Source organism: Heterodontus francisci, chromosome 1 (genome assembly GCF_036365525.1).
Source record: "Heterodontus francisci isolate sHetFra1 chromosome 1, sHetFra1.hap1, whole genome shotgun sequence".
Lineage (NCBI taxonomy): Eukaryota > Metazoa > Chordata > Chondrichthyes > Heterodontiformes > Heterodontidae > Heterodontus > Heterodontus francisci.
The window spans coordinates 20,963,087-20,986,407 of NC_090371.1; the positions used below are offsets into that span (position 1 = coordinate 20,963,087).

Below are 23,321 nucleotides of genomic sequence, written 5' to 3' on the forward strand. Positions count from 1 at the left end.
TTTCTAATACTACATGCTGGTTTCCATCTCCCTGCCAAATTAGTTTAAAACCCTCCCCAACAGCACTAGCAAATGTCCCCTGAGGACATTGGTCCTGGCTCCGTGAAGGTGCAAGGTCCCCAGGACCAGTCTCAATCCCCCAGGAATCTGAAGCCTTCCCTCCTGCACCATTTCACCAGCCATGCATTCGTCTGCTCTATCCCCCTATTTCTGTACTCACTAGCGTGTGGCACCAAGAGTAATTGGGAGATTACTGCCTTTGAGGCCCTGCTTGTTAGTCTCTTTCCTAGCTCCCTAAAATCTGCCTACAGGGCCTCATCCCTCTTACTACCTATGTTGGTGGTAGTGGACCTCTGGCTATTCACCCTCCTCCCTCAGGCTCTGTAGCCACTCAGTGACATCCTTGACGCTGGTACCAGGGAGGTAACACACCATCCTGGAATCATGCCTGTAGCAGCAGAAACCCCTAACTATTAGAATCCTTTATCACTATTGCTTGCCAAATCTTCCTCCTGTCCTCTTGTACAGCTGAACCACCCTTGGTGCCATAGACCTAGCTTGAGTTGCATTCCCCACAGAGGAATGATCACTCTCATCAGTATTCAGAATGGAATATCATTGCCTGAACATATCTTCTATTTTTTAGGTATTCCGATCTGAATGAATCTCTGGATGCAACTAAATCCAAGGCAAAGTCATTTTCTATCTGTCCACTCAGACGTATCACTCAGCTCAATGTCAATGGGACTACAAGTCCAGGCTGCTCGACAAGATAGATTCAGTCCAATTTAAAATGGGAGATTCTGTCCTCTTATCCTTGTACACGCCAGACTACCACTGCAGCTTAAAGAACAGGGGGAAGGTACATCTGCTTTGTTCCATTTTCTCTCCATCTCAGAAACCTTTGCAAACAGACCATGTTTATTCCATGCATTGGTTTTCACTTAACGGTGTACCCTTGAAAAGTTGTTCACAAAACTTTTATTCAACAAGAGTGGAATAAAAGCAGAGAGGTGAACTTTCTCTGGTCACTACAACAAGAACAACAACTTGCATTTATATAGCAGCACTGTAAATGTAGTCTTTGAATATGTTTTATGAAGATACTGTCCTGCCACAATGATCAAACTAAATTCTCCTCTGCGATGAGGCAATCTGTGTCACATAACCTGCGTTGAAAACAAATGATATGAAAACATCATTGTGGATTAATGTACGTGCGGCATACAGCTGATTTAACTTAGAGTTTTGGAGTCATTTACAGCACAGAAGGAGGCCATTCAGCCCATCTAGTTCATGCCGGCTCCCCACTTATTCATCTGCCCCCAAATGATGCGATGCTGCTTAAAAGTTATACAATTCCATTATAACAACTAGCATTTATATGGCACCATGCATTAGAACTGTGACTACACTTCAAAAAGTATTTTGTTGGCTGTAAAGTGCTTTGTGATATCTGGTAATTGTGAAAAGCACTATATAAATGCAAGTCTTTCTTTTAAATGAAATTCTTGTTTAACATAGCAAAATGTGCAAAGGCATTTCACAGGGATGTTACCAAACCAAATCTGGCACTGAGCCATGTAAGGAGATATTTGGACAGGTGACCAAAAGCTTGGTCAAAGAGATAGGTTTTAAGGAGCGACTTAAAGATGGGGAGAGGGATAATGAAGCAGAGAGGTTTACGAAGGGAATTCCAGAGCTTGGGTCCAAGGCAGCTGAAGGCACAACCACCTTACTGGTTGATCACTATCTTTGAAGTTACTTCGGGTTAAGTTTGCAGGACAAGAACTGCACAGAAGGTCTACTGTCTTGAAGTGTATTCACTGTTGTAATATAGGAAACATGGCAGCCAATATGTGCACAGCAAGCTTCCACAAACAGCAACATAATCATAATCAGAGAATCTGTTTGTGATGTTGGTTGAGGGATAAATACTGGCCAGGACATCGGGGATAACTCTCTTACTCTTCAAAATAGCGCCATGGGATCCTTTATGCCCATCTGAGTGGGCAGACAGGGCCTTGTTTTAACAAAAAACAGCTTCTCCAACTGTGCAGCAGTCCTTCAGTACTGTTCTGGGAGTGTCAGCCTAGATTATATGGTCAAAAGATAAACCTAGGACACTACTTCAAAGCAAACTGCAACTATAGAACAAGGAGCTAAAATAAAAGCAGGAATGGACAATTTAAGACAGTTGTCAAAATACCTCTTCATGCAGATTGATCAACACTTGGAATAGGTTTACAGTTAGGGTAATGAAAGTATTCATTCCTGATTGAGATGGTTGCCGTAACAATGATCTAAGATATGCTGATTGGGTGCGGTATCTAGGAGCTACTGTTGCCTCTAGAAGCGTACCATGATACTAGGAGCATCCAACTTTTTTTGAAGCAGTATGGCAGATCATTCCACCACAAATAATGAACGGGTCCTGGACTGTAGCATAAAATGGAGATATTGTCCATTTTATGACTCTTGTCTGCGTCAGAAAAGGTTCTGATTTCAAGCCCACACCAGGACCTGCACAAATAAGCTAGGTTGACATTTTGGTGCAGTACTGAGAGAGTGCTGCATTGTCGGAGGTGCCATTCTTGAAGTAATTTAGTTTAGTTTAGTTTAGTTTAGAGATACAGCACTGAAACAGGCCCTTCGGCCCACCGAGTCTGTGCCGACCATCAACCACCCACTTATATTAATCCTACACTAATCCCATATCCCTACCACATCCCCACCTGTCCCTATATTTCCCTACCACCTACCTATACGAGGGGCAATTTATAATGGCCAATTAACCTATCAACCTGCAAGTCTTTGGCATGTGGGAGGAAACCGGAGCACCCGGAGGAAACCCACGCAGACACAGGGAGAACTTGCAAACTCCACACAGGCAGTACCCAGAATTGAACCCGGGTCGCTGGAGCTGTGAGGCTGCAGTGCTAACCACTACGCCACTGTGCCGCCTTGTAGCACTTTGCGACTTTCTTGGAATTACAGCACAAAATAACTGCAATTTCAAGATAGCAACAAAAGGTTCTGCTGGAATATAATCATGGCAGAAGGATCAGGTAAAGAACATTGAAGAGACTGAGATAAAGCAATGAGCAGGAGAGGGAAGACAGAAAAGGAGAGAAAAAGGGTGAACTTTATATCCTTCCTTTTGTGACCACAGGATTTCCCAAAGTACTGCACAACCAGTTTTTGAAGTGGAGTCGCTGTTACAATGTAGGAAAGGTGGCAGCCAATTTGTGCAAAGCAAGCTCCCACAAACAGCAATGTGATAATGACCATCTGTTTTGAAGTGTAGACACTGTTGCAATGTTGAACGCTGAGGAACAGCGAGATGAAGGGAAAAACTGAAAATTCACAAATTATGTTCATCAGACATGGCTGCCCTCCTCAAACTGTTCAAGATTATCGAGTCATTATCCCAGCTTGTGGGAACTTGCTGGGCAAAGATCAGCTGCCACGTTTCGCAAATTATATGACAGCGACAGCGTGTCAAAAACAAAAAGTACTCAGGTGGATGTAAAGCACTTTAGGATGTCCTGAGGTTGTGGAAGGTGCCATAGAAATGCAAGTTCTTTCTTGGTTTTACACCACCAGCCTGGGTATGTATCGAGTCAATTTCAGCCCGGGGGGCGAGGGGTGGACGTGTGGTGGGAGGGAGGAAGAAATTTATTTGGCAACATTTAGGCAGAGTAAATAAAGAGAAACTGTTTCCAATGGCTGAAGGGTCGATAGAATCACAGAATCACAGAATAATACAGTGCAGAAGAAGCCCTTCGGCCCATCGAGTCTGCACCGATGCATTAAAGACACCTGACCTGTCTACCTCATCCCATTTGCCAGCACTTGGCCCATAGCCTTGAATGTTATGACGTGCCAAGTGCTCATCCAGGTACTTTTTAAAGGATGTGAGGCAACCCGCCTCTACCACCCTCCCAGGCAGGGCATTCCAGACCGTCACCACCCTCTGGGTAAAAAAGGTCTTTCTCAAATCCCCCTTAAACCTCCCGCCCCTCACCTTAAACTTGTGACCCCTCGTAACTGACCCTTCAACTAAGGGGAACAGCTGCTCCCTATCCACCCTGTCCATGCCCCTCATAATCTTGTCCACCTCGATCAGGTCACCCCTCAGTCTTCTCTGCTCCAGCGAAAACAACCCAAGCCTATCCAACCTCTCTTCATAGCTTAAATGTTCCATCCCAGGCAACATCCTGGTGAATTGCCTCTGCACCCCCTCCAGTGCAATCACATCCTTCCTATAATGTGGCGACCAGAATTGCACACAGTACTCCAGCTGCGGCCTTAACAAAGTTCTGTACAACTCCAACATGACCTCCCTGCTTTTTAATCTGTGCCTCGATTGAGAAAGGTAAGTGTCCCATATGCCTTTTTCACCACCCTATTAACCTGCCCTTCTGCCTTCAGAGATCTATGGACAATGCCAAGGTCCCTTTGTTCCTCGGAACTTCCCAGTGTCAGGCCATTCATTGAATACTTCCGTGTCACATTACTCCTTCCAAAGTGTATCACCTCACACTTTTCAGCGTTAAATTCCATCTGCCACTTTTCTGCCCATTTGACCATCCCGCTTATATCTTCCTATAACCCAAGACACTCAACCTCACTGTTAACCACTCGGCCAATCTTTGTGTCATCCGTGAACTTACTGATCCAACCCCCCACATAGTCATCTATGTCGTTTATATAAATGACAAACAACAGGGGACCCAGCACAAATCCCTGTGCTACACCACTGGACACTGGCTTCCAGTCACTAAAACAGCCGTCTGTCATCACTCTCTGTCTCCTGCAGCTAAGCCAATTTTGAATCCACCTTATCAAGTTACCTTGTATCCCATGTGCATTTGCTTTCTTGATAAGTCTCCCATGTGGGACCTTGTCAAAGGCTTTGCTGAAATCCATGTAAACTACATCAACTGCACTACCCTCATCTACACACCTGGTCACATGCTCAAAAAATTCAATCAAATTTGTCAGGCATGACCTCCCTCTGACAAAACCATGCTGAATATTCCTAATCAAATTTAGCCTCTCCAAGTGGACATAGTTTCTCTCCTTCCGAAATTTCTCCAATAGTTTCCCTACTACTGACGTGAGACTCAATGGTCTGTAGTTGCCTGGTTTCTCTCAACAACCTTTCTTAAATAGTAGGACCACATTAGCTGTTCTCCAGTCCTCTGGCACCTCCCCCGTGGCCAGAGAGGAATTAAAAATTAGGGTCAGAGCCCCTGCAATCTCCACCTCGCCTCCCACAGCATCCTGGGACACAAATCGTCCGGACCTGGAGGTTTGTCCATTTTTAAGCCTTCCAAAACCTCCAATACCTTGTCACTCCCTATGACAATTTGCTCAAGCACCTCACAGTCTCTGTCTCTAAGTTCCATATCTACTTCCTCATTCTCTTGGGCGAAGACAGATGTGAAGTATTCGTTCAACACCCTACCAATGTCCTCTGGCTCCACCCACAGATTTCCCCCTGGGTCCCTAATTGTTCCTACTCTTTCCCTGGTTATCCTCCTCCCATTGATATACTTATAGAATATCTTGGGATTTTCCTTACTTTTACCAGCCAGAGCTTTCTCATATCCCCTCTTTACTCTCCTAATTGCTTTCTTAAGCTCCATCCTACACTTTCTGTACTCCACTAATGCTTCCGTTGATTTGCTCTCCTTGTATTTACTAAAAGCCCCTCTTTTCCTTCTCGTCATACCCTGAATGTTTCTGATCATCCATGGTTCTCTGGGCTAATTGCTCCTACCTATTACCCTAGAGGGACCATGTTGGGCCTGTACCCTCCCCATTTCCTTTTTGAATGCCCCCCACTGCTCTTCTGTAGATTTCCCGACAAGTAACTCTTTCCAGTCTACCTTGGCCAGATCCTGCCTTATTTTACTAAAATTCGCTCTCCCCCAATCCAAAACCATTTTTTTGCAACTTGTCTATTTCTTTCTCCATAACAAGCTTAAATTGTACGACGTTGTGGTCGCTATCACCAAAATGCGCCCCCACCAACTCATCAACCAGCTGTCCGGCTTCATTCCCCAGAATTAGGTCCAGCACTGCACCCTCCCTTGTTGGATCCTCTACATATTGAGCTAAAAAGTTCTCCTGTATACATTTTAAGAACTCCACTCCATCTAAGCCCTTAACACGATGACTATCCCAATTAATGTTGGGAAAGTTGAAATCACCGAATATAATTACCCTATTATTTTTACACACCTCTGCAAATTGCGCACATATTTGCTCCTCAATTTCCCGCTGACTATCTGGGGGTCTATAATAAACACCTAGCAATGTGGCTGTCCCTTTTTTATTCCTAAACTCTACCCATAAAGCTTCATTTGATGCCCCCTCCAAGATATCATCTCTCCTTACTGCAGTAACTGACTCCTCAACTAATAATTCAAGGGTAGAGGTTTAAGGTGGTTAGTAAAAGATCCAGGACGGAGAAACATTTTATGCAATGACTGGTTAGGATTTGGAATGCATTGCCTGATAGTGTGGTAAAAACAGATCCAATAACAGTCTTCTAAAGGAAATTGAATAAATACTTGAGGGAAAAAAAATTGCAGGGATATGGGGAAAGAGCAGGGAAGTGGGACTAATTGGATTGTGCTTCGGAAGAGCCAGCACAGACTCGATAACTGAATGTCCTCCTTCTGTGCAGTGATATTCCATGATTCGGTTTTCATGCAGTAGGCTGGGTGCAACGGACTTGTGAAGGGCAGGCGAGCAGGAAAAAAATTAGCTATTTAAAAAAAAATTCTCAGCTCCGAACTATTTAGCTGATTTTCCGGCATTGTCATTGATAACAGACATTGGCTCTGTTTGAGCATTCTTTGTCGGTTCCAGGTATATTTCAGGAGAAACTGGACCAACTATCCCTTCAGGGAGTGAGCTGTACTTTATTCACTTAGGTGTAAAATGAATGCAGTTTATTCTTTTTAAATGCAGAGGTTAGCTCTGCTAATAGCCTCCCTTCTGCATCGACACTGAATAATAAGACTCCCTTTACTTTCCCCTGCAGTCCATTCATTCTGTGTAACCTTGCCTGATTTTCATTTAGATTTCTTATCCGAATCTTTCAGGATTATCTATTCTCTGTTAACAAACAGACCTACAGTCTTCCGCACCCCCCTCCCCACGCCCCAGACAAGGCCTGTGTTTGGTTAACAACATTCATATTCATGGTGCATCTGACGCTGGACAATCAGAGTAAGAAGCACCGCACACTATGCCGTTGCATTAAAGTATCAAGTGGGAATAGGCCAGTAAATGGTTTTGTTGTGCCACTGTGTTCAGAATGACTTATCAAATTTACCAGCTGGTTTTATGCTACTGAACCGCACAGCTGTGGACACTGGAGGCAAGTGATAGAGGACCGATTGCCACGTTTCATATCCTCAGTGATGGCAAGATTATTCAGGGCATGATTGACCAGACAGGAATTTTTAGCGGCTTCCTATCTTGTCTTATTCTGCACGCGTCCACGCATCCTATTGACAAAAATGATATTAACCTGCAAATTGGAAAGCAAGCCCCATTGCGCACATACAATCTGTGTCTAGTCCGGCAAAGCCTCAATTTAAAGATTCTCATCCTTGTTTTCAAATCCGTCCATGGTCTCACCTCTCCTTTTTTCCCGTAATCTCCTCCGTTCTACAACCCTCTGAGATCTCTGCGCTTCTCCAATTCTTGCTCCTTACACATCCCTGACTTTTATCGCTCCATCATTGGCGGCTGTGTCTAAAGCTGCCAAGGCCCTAAACTCTATAATTCCCTTCCTAAACCTCTCTGCCTCTGTACCTCTCTCTGTTCCTTTAAGACATTCTTTAAACCACCCCTCTTTAAGCAAGCTTTTGATCACCTATCCGACTATTTATTTATTTGACTTGTTATCAGATTTTGTTGGATAATACTTCTGTGAAGCATCGAGGGCCATTTTACTGTACATTCACTGTATTAGCACAAGCTGTTGTTGCTTTCAACGGACAAAAGGCCATAAACATTGAATTTTACAGGGCAGAAGGAGGCCATTTGGTCCATCATTCCTGTGCTGAATCTTTGAAAGAGCTGCCCAATGCAGTCCCACACCCCAGCTTTTCCCCATAACCCTATAAATTAGTCCTCTTTAAGTAAATTTCCAACTGCTTTTTGAAATTTCCTACGGAATCTGATTCAATCATCCTTTCAGATAATGTATTCCACATCGTAATGGCCCTCTGTGTGAAGAATCTTTTCCATATTTCCTCTCTAGTACTTGTGCCAATAATTTTAAATCTATAATCTCTCATTACCAACCCAGAGAAAACAGATTTTCCCTACTTACTCAATAAAAAACACTTATAATTTTGAATAGCTTTCAGTTTCTTTGCTCTAAGAAGAACAATCCCAGCTTCTCCAATCTCTCTACATAACTGAAGTCCCTCATTCATGGTATCATTCTGGTAAATCTGCTTTTCACTCTCTCCAAGGCCTTAGCAGCCCTCCTACAGTCTGCAGCCCAGCATTGTGCACAAAACTCCAGCTGAGGTCGAAACAATGATTTGTAAATGTTTAGCACATCTTTCTTGTTTTTGTTTTGTATTCAGTGCCCCTATTTACAAAGCCAGGTGTCTCATATACTTTCTTGACCACCTTATCAACTTACATTGACACCTTTAAAGATTTTTGATATGTCCACTCACGTTCCTGCTCTTGCATTCCACTCTCAATGGTACCATTTAGATTATACAGCCTCTCCATGTTGTTTCTCCAAAAGTGCATCACTTCACACTTACTTAATTGCATCTGCAATGAGTCTGTCCATTTCATCAGTCTGTCTGTATATTCCTAAAGTCTGCTGTTATCATTCTCACTATTTACTAGGTTGCCAAGTTTTGTATTGTCTGTAAATGTCAAAATTGTACTCCATATACCCAAGTTTAGGTCTTTTACATATAACAAGAAAAGCAATGGTCCTAATACGAAACCCTGGGGGTTCCCACTACACTTACCTGCAGTGAGATAAGCATCTGTCCACCATTACTCTCTGCTTCCTGTCCCTTAGCCAACCATGTACCCAAGTTACCACAGTCCCTTTAATATCATGTGCTTCTATTTTTTGAATAAGTCTGTTATGAGATGCATCAAATGCCTTTTTGAAAGTCCTTATACATAACCTTTATTGTGCCACCTTCACCAACCCTCTGTGTTACTTCATCAAAGACTACAAGCTTCCGGAAGAAAAATCTCCATTGCATTTTTCAAAAAATTACAAAATATTGTACCATCTCTGTAAGATATATAAAAAATTCTCCTGAATGCAAAACTATTGTCCATCTTCTTCCTCCCCCCAAACTCCTTCTGGGTCAACCCAAGGGGTCATACTGTTGTTATTGTTGTTGGAGGCTACTTCGATGCATGAACAAGAAGTAAGTAAGAATTTTTCAGTTTGGTGATGAATACATGAGGCATGGACCGTACACATTAACATGACCAAGAGTGGCAATCGGAGTTTGTCACATAGACAATACGGATGGTCATGTGGAGTTAGTCGGTGCTCTTTCCAACCTCCTGTGTTAGACTTGGTTCGATGGCACTATTTTGAAGGAGTGCAGGGGAGTTCTCCACAGTGTCCTGTCCAATATTTATCCCTCTTATCAGGATGAAAAACAGGTTATCTGGTCATTGTCTTATTGCAGTTGGTGGGATCTTGCTGTGCACAAATTGTCTGCTGCATTTCCTACATTAGTTAGCTACTTGTAACTGCTTTGTAACATCCTGAAGTCAGGAAGGATGCTGTAGAATGCAATTCTTTCTTCCATTTTCACCACCTTGCAATTTTTTCTTTCATTCACAGGATGTGAGTGTCGCTGGGAAGGCCAGCATTTATTGACCATCCCTAATTGTCCTTGAGAAGGTGGTGGTGAGCTGCCTCTTAAATGGCTGTAGTCCATGCAGTGTAAGGACACCCACAGTGCTGTTAGGAAGGGACTTCCAAGATTTTGACCCAGCGACAGTGAAGGAATGGTGCTATAGTTCAAGTCAGGATGGTGTATGGCTTGGAGGGGAACTTGCAGGTGGTGGTGTTCCCATGTGTCTGCTGCCCTTGTCCTTCTAGGTGGTAGAGGCCACTGGTTTGGAAGGTACTTTTGAAGAAGCCTTGATGAGTTGCTGCAGTGCATCTTGTACATTGTACACACTGCAGATATGGTGCAGCAGCAGTGAATGATGTGAACATTTAAGGTGTTGGATGGGGTGATTATCAATGAGCAGCTTTGTCCTGGATTGTGTCAAGCTTCTTGAGTGTTGTTTGAGCTGCACCCATTCAGGCAAGTGGAGAGTATTCCATCACAATCCTGACTTGTGCCTTGTAGATAGTGGACAGGCTTTGGGGAGTCTGCAGGTGAGTTACTTGCCACAGAATTCCCAGTCTCTGATCTGCTCTTGTATTTATGGTATTTATATGGCTGGTCCAGTTAAGCTTCTGGCCAATGGTGACCACCACCACTCCCACCCCACCCCAGGATATTGATGGTGGAGGATTCAGCAATGGTACTGCCATTGAATGTCAAGTGGAGATGTCTAGATTCTCTCTTGTTGGAGATGGTCATTGCCTGGAACTTGTCGTGAATATTACTTGCCACTTATCAGTGCAAGCCTGAATGTTATCCAGGTCTTGCTGTACGTGGGCATGGACTGCTTCAGTATCTGAGAAGTTGAGAGTGGTGCTGAACACTGTGCAATCATCAGTGATCATTCCCTACTTCTGACCTTATGATGAAGCATTGAAGGTGGTTGGGCCTAGGACACTGCTCTGAGGAACTCCTGCAGCAATGTCCTGGGGCTGAGATGATTGGCCTCCAAAAATCACAACTATCTTCCTTTGTGCTAGGTATGACTCCAGCCAATGGAAAGATTTCCCCTAATTCCCATTGACTTCAGTTTTTCTAGGGCTCCTTGATGCCATACTCTGTCAAATGCTGTCTTGATGTCAAGGGCAGTCACTCTCACCTCACCTCTGCAATTCAGCTCTTTTGTTCATGTTTGGACCAAGGTTGCAAATGAGGCCTGGAGCCGAGTGGCCCTGGTGGAAGCCGAACTGAGCATCGGTGAGCAGGTTATTGCTGAGTAAGTGCTGCCCTTTCGATAACCCTTTCCATCACTTTGCTGATGATTGAGAGTAGGCTGATGGGGCTGTATTGGCCAGGTTGAATTTGTCCTGCTTTTTTGTGGACAGGACATACCTGAGCAACTTTCCACATTGTCAGGTAGATGCCAGTGTTGTAGCTGTACTGGAACAGCTTTGCTAGTGGCGCGACTAGTTCTGGAACACAAGTCTTCAGCAATACAGCTGAGATGTTGTCGGGGCCCATAGCCTTTCCAGTATCCAGTGAGCTGAACATGAATTTCCCTTTCTTTTTCTCAGTCTCTCTTTCTCTTTACCTCTGCCTCCCTATTCCTGTATTTCTCTGCTTTTCCTTACTGCCCATTCGTTTGTGTTTTCACCTCCTTTCACCAGTTTGCGTGTGCTCCTGGGAAAAATGTGTGACTTGTTGTGCTGACTGCCAAAATATTTTTCTTTCATTCAAGCAAGCTCCTCCATCTTAACTTAAAAAAGGTGAGATCATCAGCAGTTTTAGGAACTGGAAATGCTCATTAAATACAGAACTTTGTCATCATTACTCTCAATCTCAGTTCACTGCAGAAACTCACTTATCTTCTCATTCAGTTTATCTGCTAAAACATTTGGACACTCCTTTCCTGCTAACTTATTCCACGACTCTATTAGCCTTGAGAAAATTTCTATCTGATTTCCCTCCACTCTCCGAATGTGCTCATCTTGAAATCTGCACCTCAGTAAACAATTTGCAGTGATCAATTTTTATTAATTCCCTTTCTCAACCTTGAAAACCTCAGTTAGGTCCGTCATTAGCCTGGGAGAGGGTATAGTCATGTGGTGGTTCTGTTACGAGACTAGTACTCTGACAGAAACAAGAAACGCTGGAATCACTCAGCAGGTCTGGCAGCATCTGTGGAAAGAGAAGCAGAGTTAACGTTTCGGGTCAGTGACCCTTCTTCGGAACTCTGACAGATCTGGATTAATAATCTGGAGACAAGAGTTCAAATCCCATGACAGCAGCTGGAGAACTTAAATTTAATTCAATAAATCTGGAATAAAAAGCTATAAAACTGGATTGTTGTAAAAACCCACCTGATTCACTCACGTCCTTGAGGGAAGGAGATTGTCTGTCCTTACCTAGTTAGCCTATATGTGACTCTGTACCCACTGTAAAGTGGTTGACTCTGAAATGGCCATGCAAGCTACTCGGTTATATTCAAGAACCATCACCTTCTCAAGGGAAAGAAAATTAGGGATTGGAAATAAATTCTGGCCTTGCCAGTGACAACCACATCCCTAGAATGTGAAAAAAAAAATACCGACCAGTTCGAAGAGTAAGTACACTGTGTACCTGAGCTGGGTAGGTTTAGTTGCTCAACATTAATCCTCAAAGATAAAATATACATTTTAAAACATACTTTTAACTAGAAATAATAAAACTCTTAAACAGATTAACTCTACTCACCCATCACAGAATCATGCAACATGGAAGGAGACCATTTGGTCCATCATGCCTGTGCCGGCTTTCTGAAAGAGCTATCAACTAGTTCCACTCCCCTGCTTTCTTTCCCATCCCTATTAGTCTCCAGTTTTCTTTTTACTGTGACGTTTTTTGATTCATTTTAGTTTTGCTGTTGCTATTGTTCTTGTGTTCTGTTCTCTGCCAAAGCTTTTAAAGATGATCTATGTTCTGGTACCTGCTGTAAGTGCCCAATGATGGAATTACCCTCAATGATTTCTGCTGGGTATGGTTAAGCAGATGTCTTTTGGCCACTGACTCTTCACCTAAGCGCATCTTTTGACAGTAGATGATGAGGGCTGGCAGGCTGTTTGACCATGTGTTTGTGGGGGGTGTGGGGGGCAGGAATTATCACAGCTGAGTCTGAGTTCGCCCTCATTCAACATCCGGACGAGCTCACCATCTGGCTGGAGACGTTGCACAGCGATCAGGAGTAGCACGTTAATGGATGTTTTTCCAAGGGCCGAGGAAGTTTGAGGCCTGTTCTGGAGTCACTGCTGCTCTCAGTGCACAGGTCAGTTACAACAGCAGAGGCTAAAGATTGAAAGGGAGGGAATGCAGCTTTGTGGCTTTGCTTTTAAGTGCAGACCCAGTTGGTGAGCCCCAGTTGTCTGGAGCATCCTTTTATATTACCGGGTAGCAGCTACATTGTGAGCTTCTTGCTTATGTTCTCAATGACACTGACCTGAGGAAAAACTACTTTAACTCAAAAAGGATTTTGATCCTTATAAACAAGAAGCAAGTGAGGGAGAGGCTGCACAGGGAGGTGTCAACCTTGACGCAGTGGACAGAACTCTTGCCTCTAAGTCAGAAACTTATGGAGAATCAAGCCCAAATCCAGAGCCTTGAAAACAAAATCTAGCGCAGCACTGAGGAAGTGCTGCACTGTCAGAAGTGCTGTCTTTCAGATGAGATAATAAACTGATTTCCTGGTTGTGCTCTCATGTGGATGTAAACGTTTCCATGGCACTATTTTGAAGAAGAGCATGAGAGTTATCCCCAATGGCCAATATTTAGCCTTCAATCAACATCAGTTAAAAAGAGATTACCTGCTCATTATCGCGTTGCTGTTTGTAGTACCTAGCTGTGTGCAAATTGGCTACAGCACTACAATATCAATCACATTTCAAAATTACTTCATTGGCAGTAAAATGCTTTGGGACATCCTGATAGCATGAAAGGTGCAACATAAATGCAGGTCTTCCTTTTGAAACATCTTTGGAACGCAAGGATAAAAAGTGAAGGCAAGAGATTAAAACAGAGGAACTTTGGAGCAGGAGTAGGCCATTCAGCCCATCGAGCCTGCCCTTCGAGATAAAAACACAGGCTGAGGTTGAGGGTGGTAGGTCAGGAAATAAAAAAGACAAAATCCAGGGCCTTACCAAGATTGTACCACATGTCACGGATTGCAGCTCCGATGACGCCTCTCATATCTCCGTACCTATAGAATATACAAAGATAACTGCTAGTCAATGTGTTCTGAGAAGGACTCAGGACTTCAAAATACAACAATTTCTTCTATGTGAATAAGTTCTGGATCATTGGTTGCAGAATATAACTGTTAGCTATATATGAATGTAGGATTAAGATTTGGTTCATTCTCATATAATTACAGTATTTGCTTTCTTTTGACTTCTCCAAAAACCAACCCTTGATCCCACTGTCCTTGCAAACTAAGATCTTGTCTTCAAACTCCCTTTCCTCTTCAAAGTCCTTGAGTTTGTATTCATCTCCCAAATCTATTCCCATCTTTCCTGGAACTCCATTTTTGAATCCCTCCAATCAGGTTTCTACCCCTACCACAGTACCAAAAGATCTATCAAAGTCACAAATGACATTCTGTAACTGACAAAAGTAAACTTTCTCTCCTCGTCCTTCTCGATCTGTCTGCAGCCTTTGACACGGTTGACCACACCATCTTCCTCCAACGCCTCTCCACTGTCATCCAGCTGGGTGGGACTGCTCTCACCTGGTTCCATTCTTATCTACAAGAAATGCTGGAATCACTCAGCAGGTCTGGCAGCATCTGTGGAAAGAGAAGCAGAGTTAACGTTTCGGGTCAGTGACCCTTCTTTGGAACTGGAAAAAAAAAGCAGTTCCAAAGAAGGGTCACTGACCCGAAACGTTAACTCTGCTTCTCTTTCCACAGATGCTGCCAGACCTGCTGAGTGATTCCAGCATTTCTTGTTTTTATTTCAGATTTCCAGCATCCGCAGTATTTTGCTTTTATTGTCCATTCTTATCTAATTGTAGCCAGAGAATCACTTGCAATGGCTTCTCTTCCTGCTCCTGCACCGTAACCTCTGGTGTCCCCCAAGGATCTATCCTTGGTCTCGTCCTATTTCTCATCTATGCTGCCCCTCAGCGACATCATCGGAAAGCATAGCGTTAGTTTTCACACGTACACTGATGACACCAAGCTCTACCTCACCACCACCACCACTCCCAACTCCTCCGCTGTTGCTAAATTCCTAGACTGCTTATCCAACATCCAGTACTGGATGAGCAGAAATTTCCTCCAATTAAATATTGGGATGACTGAAGCCACTGTTTTCAAGCCCCAATCCAAATGCTGTTCCCTAGCTACCAATTCCGTCCCTCTCCTTGGCAACAGTCTGAGATTAAGCCAGTCTGCTGACAACCTTGGGTCACATTTGACCCTGAGATCAGCTTCCAACCTCACATTCATGACATCACTAAGACTGCTTATTTCCACCTCCGTAACATTGTCCAACTTTGCCCCTGTCTCCGTTCATCTGCTGCTGAAACCCTCATTTCTGCCTTTGTTACCTCCTAAACTTGACTTTTCCAATGCACTCCTGGCTGGTCTCCCATGTTCCACCCTTCATAAACATGAGGTCATCCAAAACTCTGCCTTCTACGTCTTAACTCGTACCAAGTCCCATTCCCCTGTCACCCCTGTGCTCATTGACATACAGTGACTCCAGGTTAAGCAATGTCTTGATTTAAAAATTCTCATCCTTGCTTTCAAATGCCTCCGTGGTCTTGCCACCGCACCCCCCCAACGCCCCCAATCTCTGTAATCTCCTCCAGCCCCACATTCTTTTGAGGTATCTGTGCTCATCTAATTCTGGCATTTTGTGCATCCCCGATTTTAATCATTCCACCATTAGTGGTCGTGCCTTCAGTTGCCTAGGCCCTAAATTCTGGAATACCCTCCCTACACCTTTCTGCGCTGCTGCCTCCTTTAAGACACTTCTTAAAACCTACCTCTTGACCAAGCTTTTGGTCACCTGATCTAATATCTCCTTATGTGGCTTGGTGTCATACCTTGTTTTATAATGCTGATGTGAGGCGCTTTGAGCCGTTTTATTATGTTAAAGGGCGCTATAAATACAAATTTTTTTTGCCGTTGTTATAAATGGCTTGAGGATTTGAAATGGGACAATGGGCTCAAGGTGGCAAGCAAGTCAGGAAATAACTAATTTCTGGGAGTCTTGTTCATAATATTTCTTATCAGGCCATAATAAATCATCAAGAACACTGCACGACTATATACCTAAAAAACCTTGAGCTTTGTTTCACTATTTGTAAAGAGTCAGAGTCAAGAACGAAAGGATTGATGATGGTTATGCCTCTCTACCCCCAGAGGAAAAGTATGACTGCTCCTGAGATGTTGTAGGCTGAACTTTGTGCCCATGGCAGGGCTCCTGATGTCGGGCCTAAAAGGCAGGGGGATTCCTGGGCCAATTAACAGCTTGACGCCGGGATTCCTGTCCCTTTAAAGACAGGATCCTGCCTCCAATCACAGGACCGGCAGCACCACCGTGAGTGGTGGCCACTGCCAATACTACAAGAGGCCTTGGATCCAGGCCCAGCGTTGGAGCCTGGATGCTAGGTAAGTAAGTCAGGGGAAGGTGTTCGTTCAGTGCAGGGAGACGGGGCTTAATGGGGGTAGACTTCTTCCTGGTGGGGGCCCTCCAGGGGCCACAGATTGCTCCAAGGAGGAGGGCCACCACCATCCTCCCCACCCTCCCACTCCAAGCCCATAGGGAGGTTGCCTCGTTGTACTGGGCGACCTCCCTGCATGGAGGAGGCCTTCCTCCCGCCAGTCGTTAAATCCCAGTGGCGGCAGGAAATGGCCCTCAAGTGGCCGTTAATAGGCTCAGTTCGGCCCATACGGCCCCAGCTAATCAGTAAATGGTGAGAAAAGTGGAGCTCTGAAGGCACAGTGAAAATCTGGATCTGCAACGCCATTGGATCTCCAGAGCTTTTTTTTCTCATCTCAGCCCTGCTCTAAATGTTGCATTGCTCACCAGAAGTGGTAGATCTGCATGTCTACCTTTAAAGCACTTCCATGAGACAAAACACAATGGGCTGATTTTATCGGGCCCCCAACATTGCGGGCTGTGGTGGTGGGGGCCTCGTAAATACCTTCGGGAGAGGCCCGCCATGGACCTCGACACCGGGAAGGCTCCACCTCATATTGCCAGTGGTGGTGAGGCCTCGTGGCGGCCTGACCTCCACTCAGCAGCAGCATCACAATTTAAATATGTTAATACATTCAATTTAATTAATTAATCACTTACCTGCTACTAACGGCCAGCCCGCAATTGCCGGAGCTCCCGCGCCTTCAGATCACCGTTCGGAGATCCGAGGAAAAACATTGGTTGGGAGGCGGGTATAGGTACATTGTCAGGGTGGGGGAGGGGTGGGATAGCAGGAAAAACTAATGCGATTGGTGGAGGGGATGGTGGGAAGGGGTTGAAGGAAAAGATTATAAACTTTGGGTAGGTTGGGATCGTGAGGTAAGTTTTTTTTGGGGGAGGGAGGGGGCAATTAATAAAGTGTTTAGTTATGGGGGCAGTAGGAGAGGGGATTGAAATTTTTAATAAATTTTTCATTTAAATTTTATAACTCTTGCAACTTTAAAAATGTAAATTAAACTGAAGAGCTGGAAGCCCTTTAAAAATGGTGCCAGTGCCTGCACAGTGGCGCCAGATGCCGTCGCCAGGGATGGAGCGTCCGCCCCCTCCACGTCATCAGGGTGGGTGATCTGCCCCAGCCATGTAAATGAGCCCCCGCACTAAATATCGCAGCGGCTCTGTGGAGCAAATTTCGCGCACATGCCCCGCCGTTTTTGAAGAAAAAAAATTCAGCCCAATATAAATTGCAAAGAAAAAGCCGAGATGTAAAAAGCTGGACTGAATTTTTTATCATAATTGCCTGGTACGGTCATATAAACAATGGGACAGGAGAAAATTTTCACGCCCGTCCAGCCTGTCCTATACAACTGCAATGCCTTGTGCAGCATGATACATATACTCCCCATCTCATGTGATCTCCTAGAAGAGTACCAGCACATACAGGATGGACCGAAAGGCCTCCTTCTATACTGTACCATTCTATGACAGCTACAATACAAGCCAACATTTCAGGTCTTCATGCACCTCTAGTCCAAAGTGACGCCTCAGCAATTTGAGCACTGAGGACAGATTGCTGGGCTGCTGTGATACCCTGCAAGCCCCTTTGAATTGTGATGTCCGCAGCTAAGTTGGCAGCACTCCAAGACTTTGTGACTGAAAGCTGGGCTTGCTTGGCTTCAGTCTGAGCTTCCACTGCAGCACCCAGACATTGGGTGGCTCTGCTTGAGCTGCAATTGGAAGATGAGACATTGGCCATCAGATGCAGCATGGTAAATGCTCTCATGGAGTTGGTCACCAATTCCACCCTGGAAAGAATAGGCTCCAAGCTCTGCATAGCGCCCTGTGCCAAGTTGGTGCCAGACTCCTCCATGCTCCTTGGCAATGACAGTAGGCGTTCTAGCAGGCCTGGCAATGCACCAAGCATTTCAATGTGCATTTGCATTCTTCTGTCACCGCCCCATCGATGTTCTCATCTGAGTACTCCGCAGCAGAACTCAAGTGTGACCTCGACCTCTAGCTACCTTCGTAGTAGGGAAAATACTAGAATCTATTAGAAAGAATGTGATTACTGGACACTTAGAAAATAATAATCTAATTGGGCAGAGTCAACATTGATTTATGAAGGGGAAATTATGGTTGACAAACTTGTTAGAGTTTTTGAGGATGTTACGAGCAAAGTGGATGAGGGAACCAATCAATGTGGTGTATTTTGAATTTCAGAGGCTTTTAATAAAGTCCCACATAGAAGGTTACTCAGCAAAATTAAAGCACATGGGATTGGGGGTAATATACTAGCATGGATTGGGTAACAGGCAGAAAAAAGAGAGCAAGAATAAATAGGTCATTCTCAAGTTGGCAGGCTGTGACCAGTGGGGTACCACAAGGATCAGTGCTTGGGGCCCCTACTGTTCACAATCTATATCAATGATTTGGATGTGGGGACCAACTGTAATATTTCCAAGTTTGTGGATGACACAAAACTTGGTGGAAATGTGAGTTGTGAGGAGGATGCAAAGAGGTTTAAAGGGGATTAGGACAGGCTGAATGAGTGGGCGAGAACATGGCAGAAAGAATTTAATGTGGATAAGTGTGAGGTTATCTACTTTGGTAGGAGGAACGGAGGTGCAGAGTATTTCTTAAATGGTGAGAGATTGGAAAGTGTTGATGTCCAAAGGGACCTAAGTGTTCTTGTTCATAAGTCACTGAAAGCTAGCATGCAGATGCAGCAAGCAATTAGGAAGGCAAACGGTATGTTGGCCTTTATCACAAGAGGATTTGAGTACAGGAGCAAAAGAAGTCTTGCTTCAATTGTATTGAGCATTGGTGAGGCTGTACCTGAAATATTGTGTGCAGTTCTGGTCTCCTTGCCCGAGGAAGAATACACTTGCCATAGAGGGAGTGCAGCGGAGTTTCACCAGACTGATTTCTGGGAATGGTGGGATTGTCCTATGAGGAGAGATTGAGGAGATTGGACCTGTATTCTCTGGAGTTTAGAAGAATGAGAAGCAATCTCATAGAAGCTTACAAAATTCTTAAAAGGATAGACAGCGTAATGCAGAAAGGATATTTCCCCTGGCTGTGGGGTCTAGAACCAGGGGGGACAATTTCAGAATAAAGGGCAAGCCATTTAGAATGAGATGAGGAGGAAATTCTTCATTCAGAGGGTGGTGAATCTTTGCAATTCTCTGCCCCAGAGGGTGGTGGAAGCTCAGTCACTGAGTAAGTTCAAGACAGAGATCTATAGATTTCTAGTTGCGAAAGACATCAAGGGATATGGGGATAGTGTGGGAATATGGCATTGAGGTACACGATCAGCCATGATCCAGAATGACTGAGCAGGCTCATAGGGCTGAATGGCCTACTCCTGCTCCTTTGTTCCTAAGTTCCTATGTACATATATTCATATGCAGGGACCTGTCCTCTGAAGGCAAAAGGAACATGTCCAGGCATTGCGCCTTTTTTGAATTAAGCAAAGCATGGGGGACAATAGTTCCCTGGTGCATTCTCCATGGCAATGAGTCAAACAATCAGAGTCAACTTGTGAACCAATCAGCAGCCTTTTCTTATGCAATATAAATTGTTGCTCCCGTTGAAATTTGGCATCCCCTATCCTGATGAGCACAGGGCGAAAAGCTTTCACAGCATGTCTCTTTTTTCAGCAATAATATTAATTACTTTTAAGTTCTTCACTCTCATTAGACCCTTGGTTCCCCACTACAACAGGTTGCATCTAAACTGGAAGGGGACCAATATCCTTGCGGGGAGGTTTGCTAGCACTACTCGGGAGGGTTTAAACTAGTCTTGCAGTGGGGTGGGACCCTAAGTAGTTGTCTCTCAGATGAGATAGTTGAGGCAAATGTAGAGGTTAAAGAAAGCAAGTCCAGTAGGCAGGCTGGGCAGGGGCAGGGGCAGGACCAGGAGCGTGGAAGGTCTGGTAGGCTAAACTGCATTTACTTTAATGAAAGAAGCCGGACAGGTAAGGCAGATGAATTCAGAGCATGGATCGGTACATGGGATTGTGATATTTTAGCTATTACAGAAACGTGGTTGAGGGATGGGCAGGACTGGCAGCTCAATGTTCCGGGGTACCGATCTTTCCGGCGTGACAGAGGTGGAAGTAAGAGAGGAGGGGGAGTTGCACTATTGATTAGGGACGACATCACGGCAGTACTTAGAGAGGATATCCTGGGGGGAATGTCCAGCGAGGCCATATGGGTAGAACTTAGAAATAAGAAAGGGGTGATCACTTTAATGGGATTATACTATAGGCCCCCCAATAGTCCGAGGGAATTGGAGGAGCATATATGTAGGGAAATCACAGATAGGTGTAGGAATTATAGGGTTGTAATAGTAGGTGATTTTAACTTCCCTAATATTGACTGAGACTGCCTTAGTGCTAAGGGATCAGATGGGGAAGAATTTAAGTGTGTCCAGGATAGTTTTCTGAAGCAGTATGTGGATGGCCCTACTAGAGAAGGGGCTATACTCGACCTCCTCTTAGGAAATGAGGATGGGCAGGTGGTTGATGTGTCAGTGGGGGAGCACTTTGGGACCAGTGACCATAACTCTTAATAGCTTCAAGATAGTTATGGAAAAGGATAGGACTGGTCCTCAGGTTGAAGTCCTAAATTGGGGGAAGGCTAATTTCTAAGGCATCAGACAGGAACTCTCAAAAATTGAATGGGAGAGGCTGTTTACGGGTAAAGGGACGTCTGGCAAGTGGAGGCTTTTAAAAATGAGATAGGAAGAGTTCAGGGCCGGCATGTTCCTGTTAGATGGAAGGGGAATGCTGGCAAGTTTAGGGAACCTTGGTTGACAAGGGATTTTGAGGGTCTGGTCAGGACAAAGAAGGAGGCATATGTCAGGTATAGGCAGCTGGGATCGAGTGAGTCCCTCGAGGAGTATATGGGATGTAGGAGTACAATTAAGAAGGAAATTAGGAGGACGAAAAGGGGCCATGAGATTTCCCTGGCAGATAAGATAAAGGAGAATCCTAAAAAGATTCTATAAGTATATTAAGAGTAAAAGGGTAGCTAGGGAGAGAGTAGGTCCGCTTAAGGATCAGTGTGGCAATCTATGTGCGGAGCCACGGGAAATGGGCGAGGTCTTAAATGAATATTTCTCATCCATATTTACTGTGGAGAAGGTCATGGAAGCTAGTGAGTTCAAGGAAGGGAACACCAATATCCTGGAGCAGATCAACATTGCAAAGGAGGATGCGTTGGAGGTTTTGAAGCGCATTAAGGTGGATAAATCCCCAGAGCCTGACCAGGTGTTTCCTAGGATGCTATGGGAAGCAAGGGAGGAGATTGCTGGGGCCCTGGCAGAGATTTTTGTATCATCGTTAGCCACGGGTGAGGTACCGGAAGACTGGAGGATAGCTAATGTTGTGCCTTTATTTAAGAAGGGCAGCAGGGATAAACCAGGGAACTACAGGCCGGTGAGCCTTACATCAGTGGTGGGAATGTTATTGGAAGGGATTCTGAGAGACAGGATTTATATGCATCTGGAAAGGCATGGTCTGATTAGGGATAAAAGCAAAATACTGCGGATGCTGGAAATCTGAAATAAATGCAAAAAATGCTGGAATCACTCAGCAGGTCTGGCAGCATCTGTGGAAAGAGAAGCAGAGTTAACGTTTCGGATCAGTGACCCTTCTTCGGAACTGACAAATATTAGAAAAGTCACAGATTATAAACAAGTGAGGTGGGGGTGGGGCAAGAGATAACAAAGGAGAAGGTGCAGATTGGACCAGGCCACATAGCTGACCAAAAGGTCACGGAGAAAAGGCAAACAATATGTTAATGGTGTGTTGAAAGACAAAGCATTAGTACAGATTAGGTGTGAATACACTGAATATTGAACAGCAGCAAGTGCAAACCTGAAGAAAAACAACCTGAAAAAAAAGTGGGTAAGCAAACTGAACAAACTAAGATGAAATGAAATAAATGCAAAAAAAGATTGTAAAAAGGTCTCAGTTTTATCCCCTTACGCCCCCACCTCAATGAATTTCGTGCTCGGCATGACGTTGAGCTCTTCTTCCGTCGCCTCCGCCTCCGGGCTCACTTCTTCGACCAGGAGTCCTCCCCCCGACCAGCAGACCCATTCACCCGCCTCCAGCATTCTCCCTCTACCTGGACCCCTCCCCCTGGCCTCTTACCTGCTCTTGATCTCTTCATTGAAAACTGTCGGCGAGACATTGGTCGTCTCAATTTCTCTGCCCCCCTCACTCACTCTAACCTGTCCCCCTCTGAACTTGAGGCACTCCGTTCTCTCAGGTCTAACCCCGACATGGTCATCAAACCTGCAGACAAGGGTGGTGCTGTTGTTGTATGGCGTACCGACCTCTACCTTGCAGAAGCTCAACGCTAACTCACGGACACTTCTTCCTACCTCCCTCTGGACCATGACCCCACCACCGAACATCAAGCCACCGTCCAAAGGACTGTCACTGACCTCATCTCCTCTGGAGATCTTCCCTCTACGGCTTCCAACCTCATAGTCCCACAACCCCGGACAACCCGCTTCTACCTCCTTCCCAAAATCCACAAACGGGACTGTCCCGGCAGACCCATTGTGTCAGCCTGCTCCTGCCCCACTGAACTTATTTCTTCCTATCTAGACTCTGTCTTTTCTCCGCTGGTCCAGTCTCTTCCCACCTACATCCGTGACTCTTCTGACGCCCTACGTCATTTTGACAATTTCCAGTTTCCTGGTCCCAACCGCCTCCTCTTCACTATGGACGTCCAATCGCTCTACACCTCCATCCCCCACCAGG

The 23,321-nt window shown here is 44.8% G+C and overlaps 1 protein-coding gene across 2 annotated transcripts in view; it reads right to left on the reverse strand.

Annotated features, from left to right (window-relative positions):
- Positions 1 to 23,321, reverse strand: part of LOC137368229 (dedicator of cytokinesis protein 2-like) — a 1,222,644-nt gene that overhangs the window by 260,571 nt on the left and 938,752 nt on the right. For both annotated transcript variants that reach the window (XM_068028710.1, XM_068028709.1), the window contains exon 32: positions 14,039 to 14,097. In XM_068028710.1, coding sequence (XP_067884811.1) covers positions 14,039 to 14,097 — 59 coding nt within the window. The remainder of the gene's footprint in view (positions 1 to 14,038; positions 14,098 to 23,321) is intronic.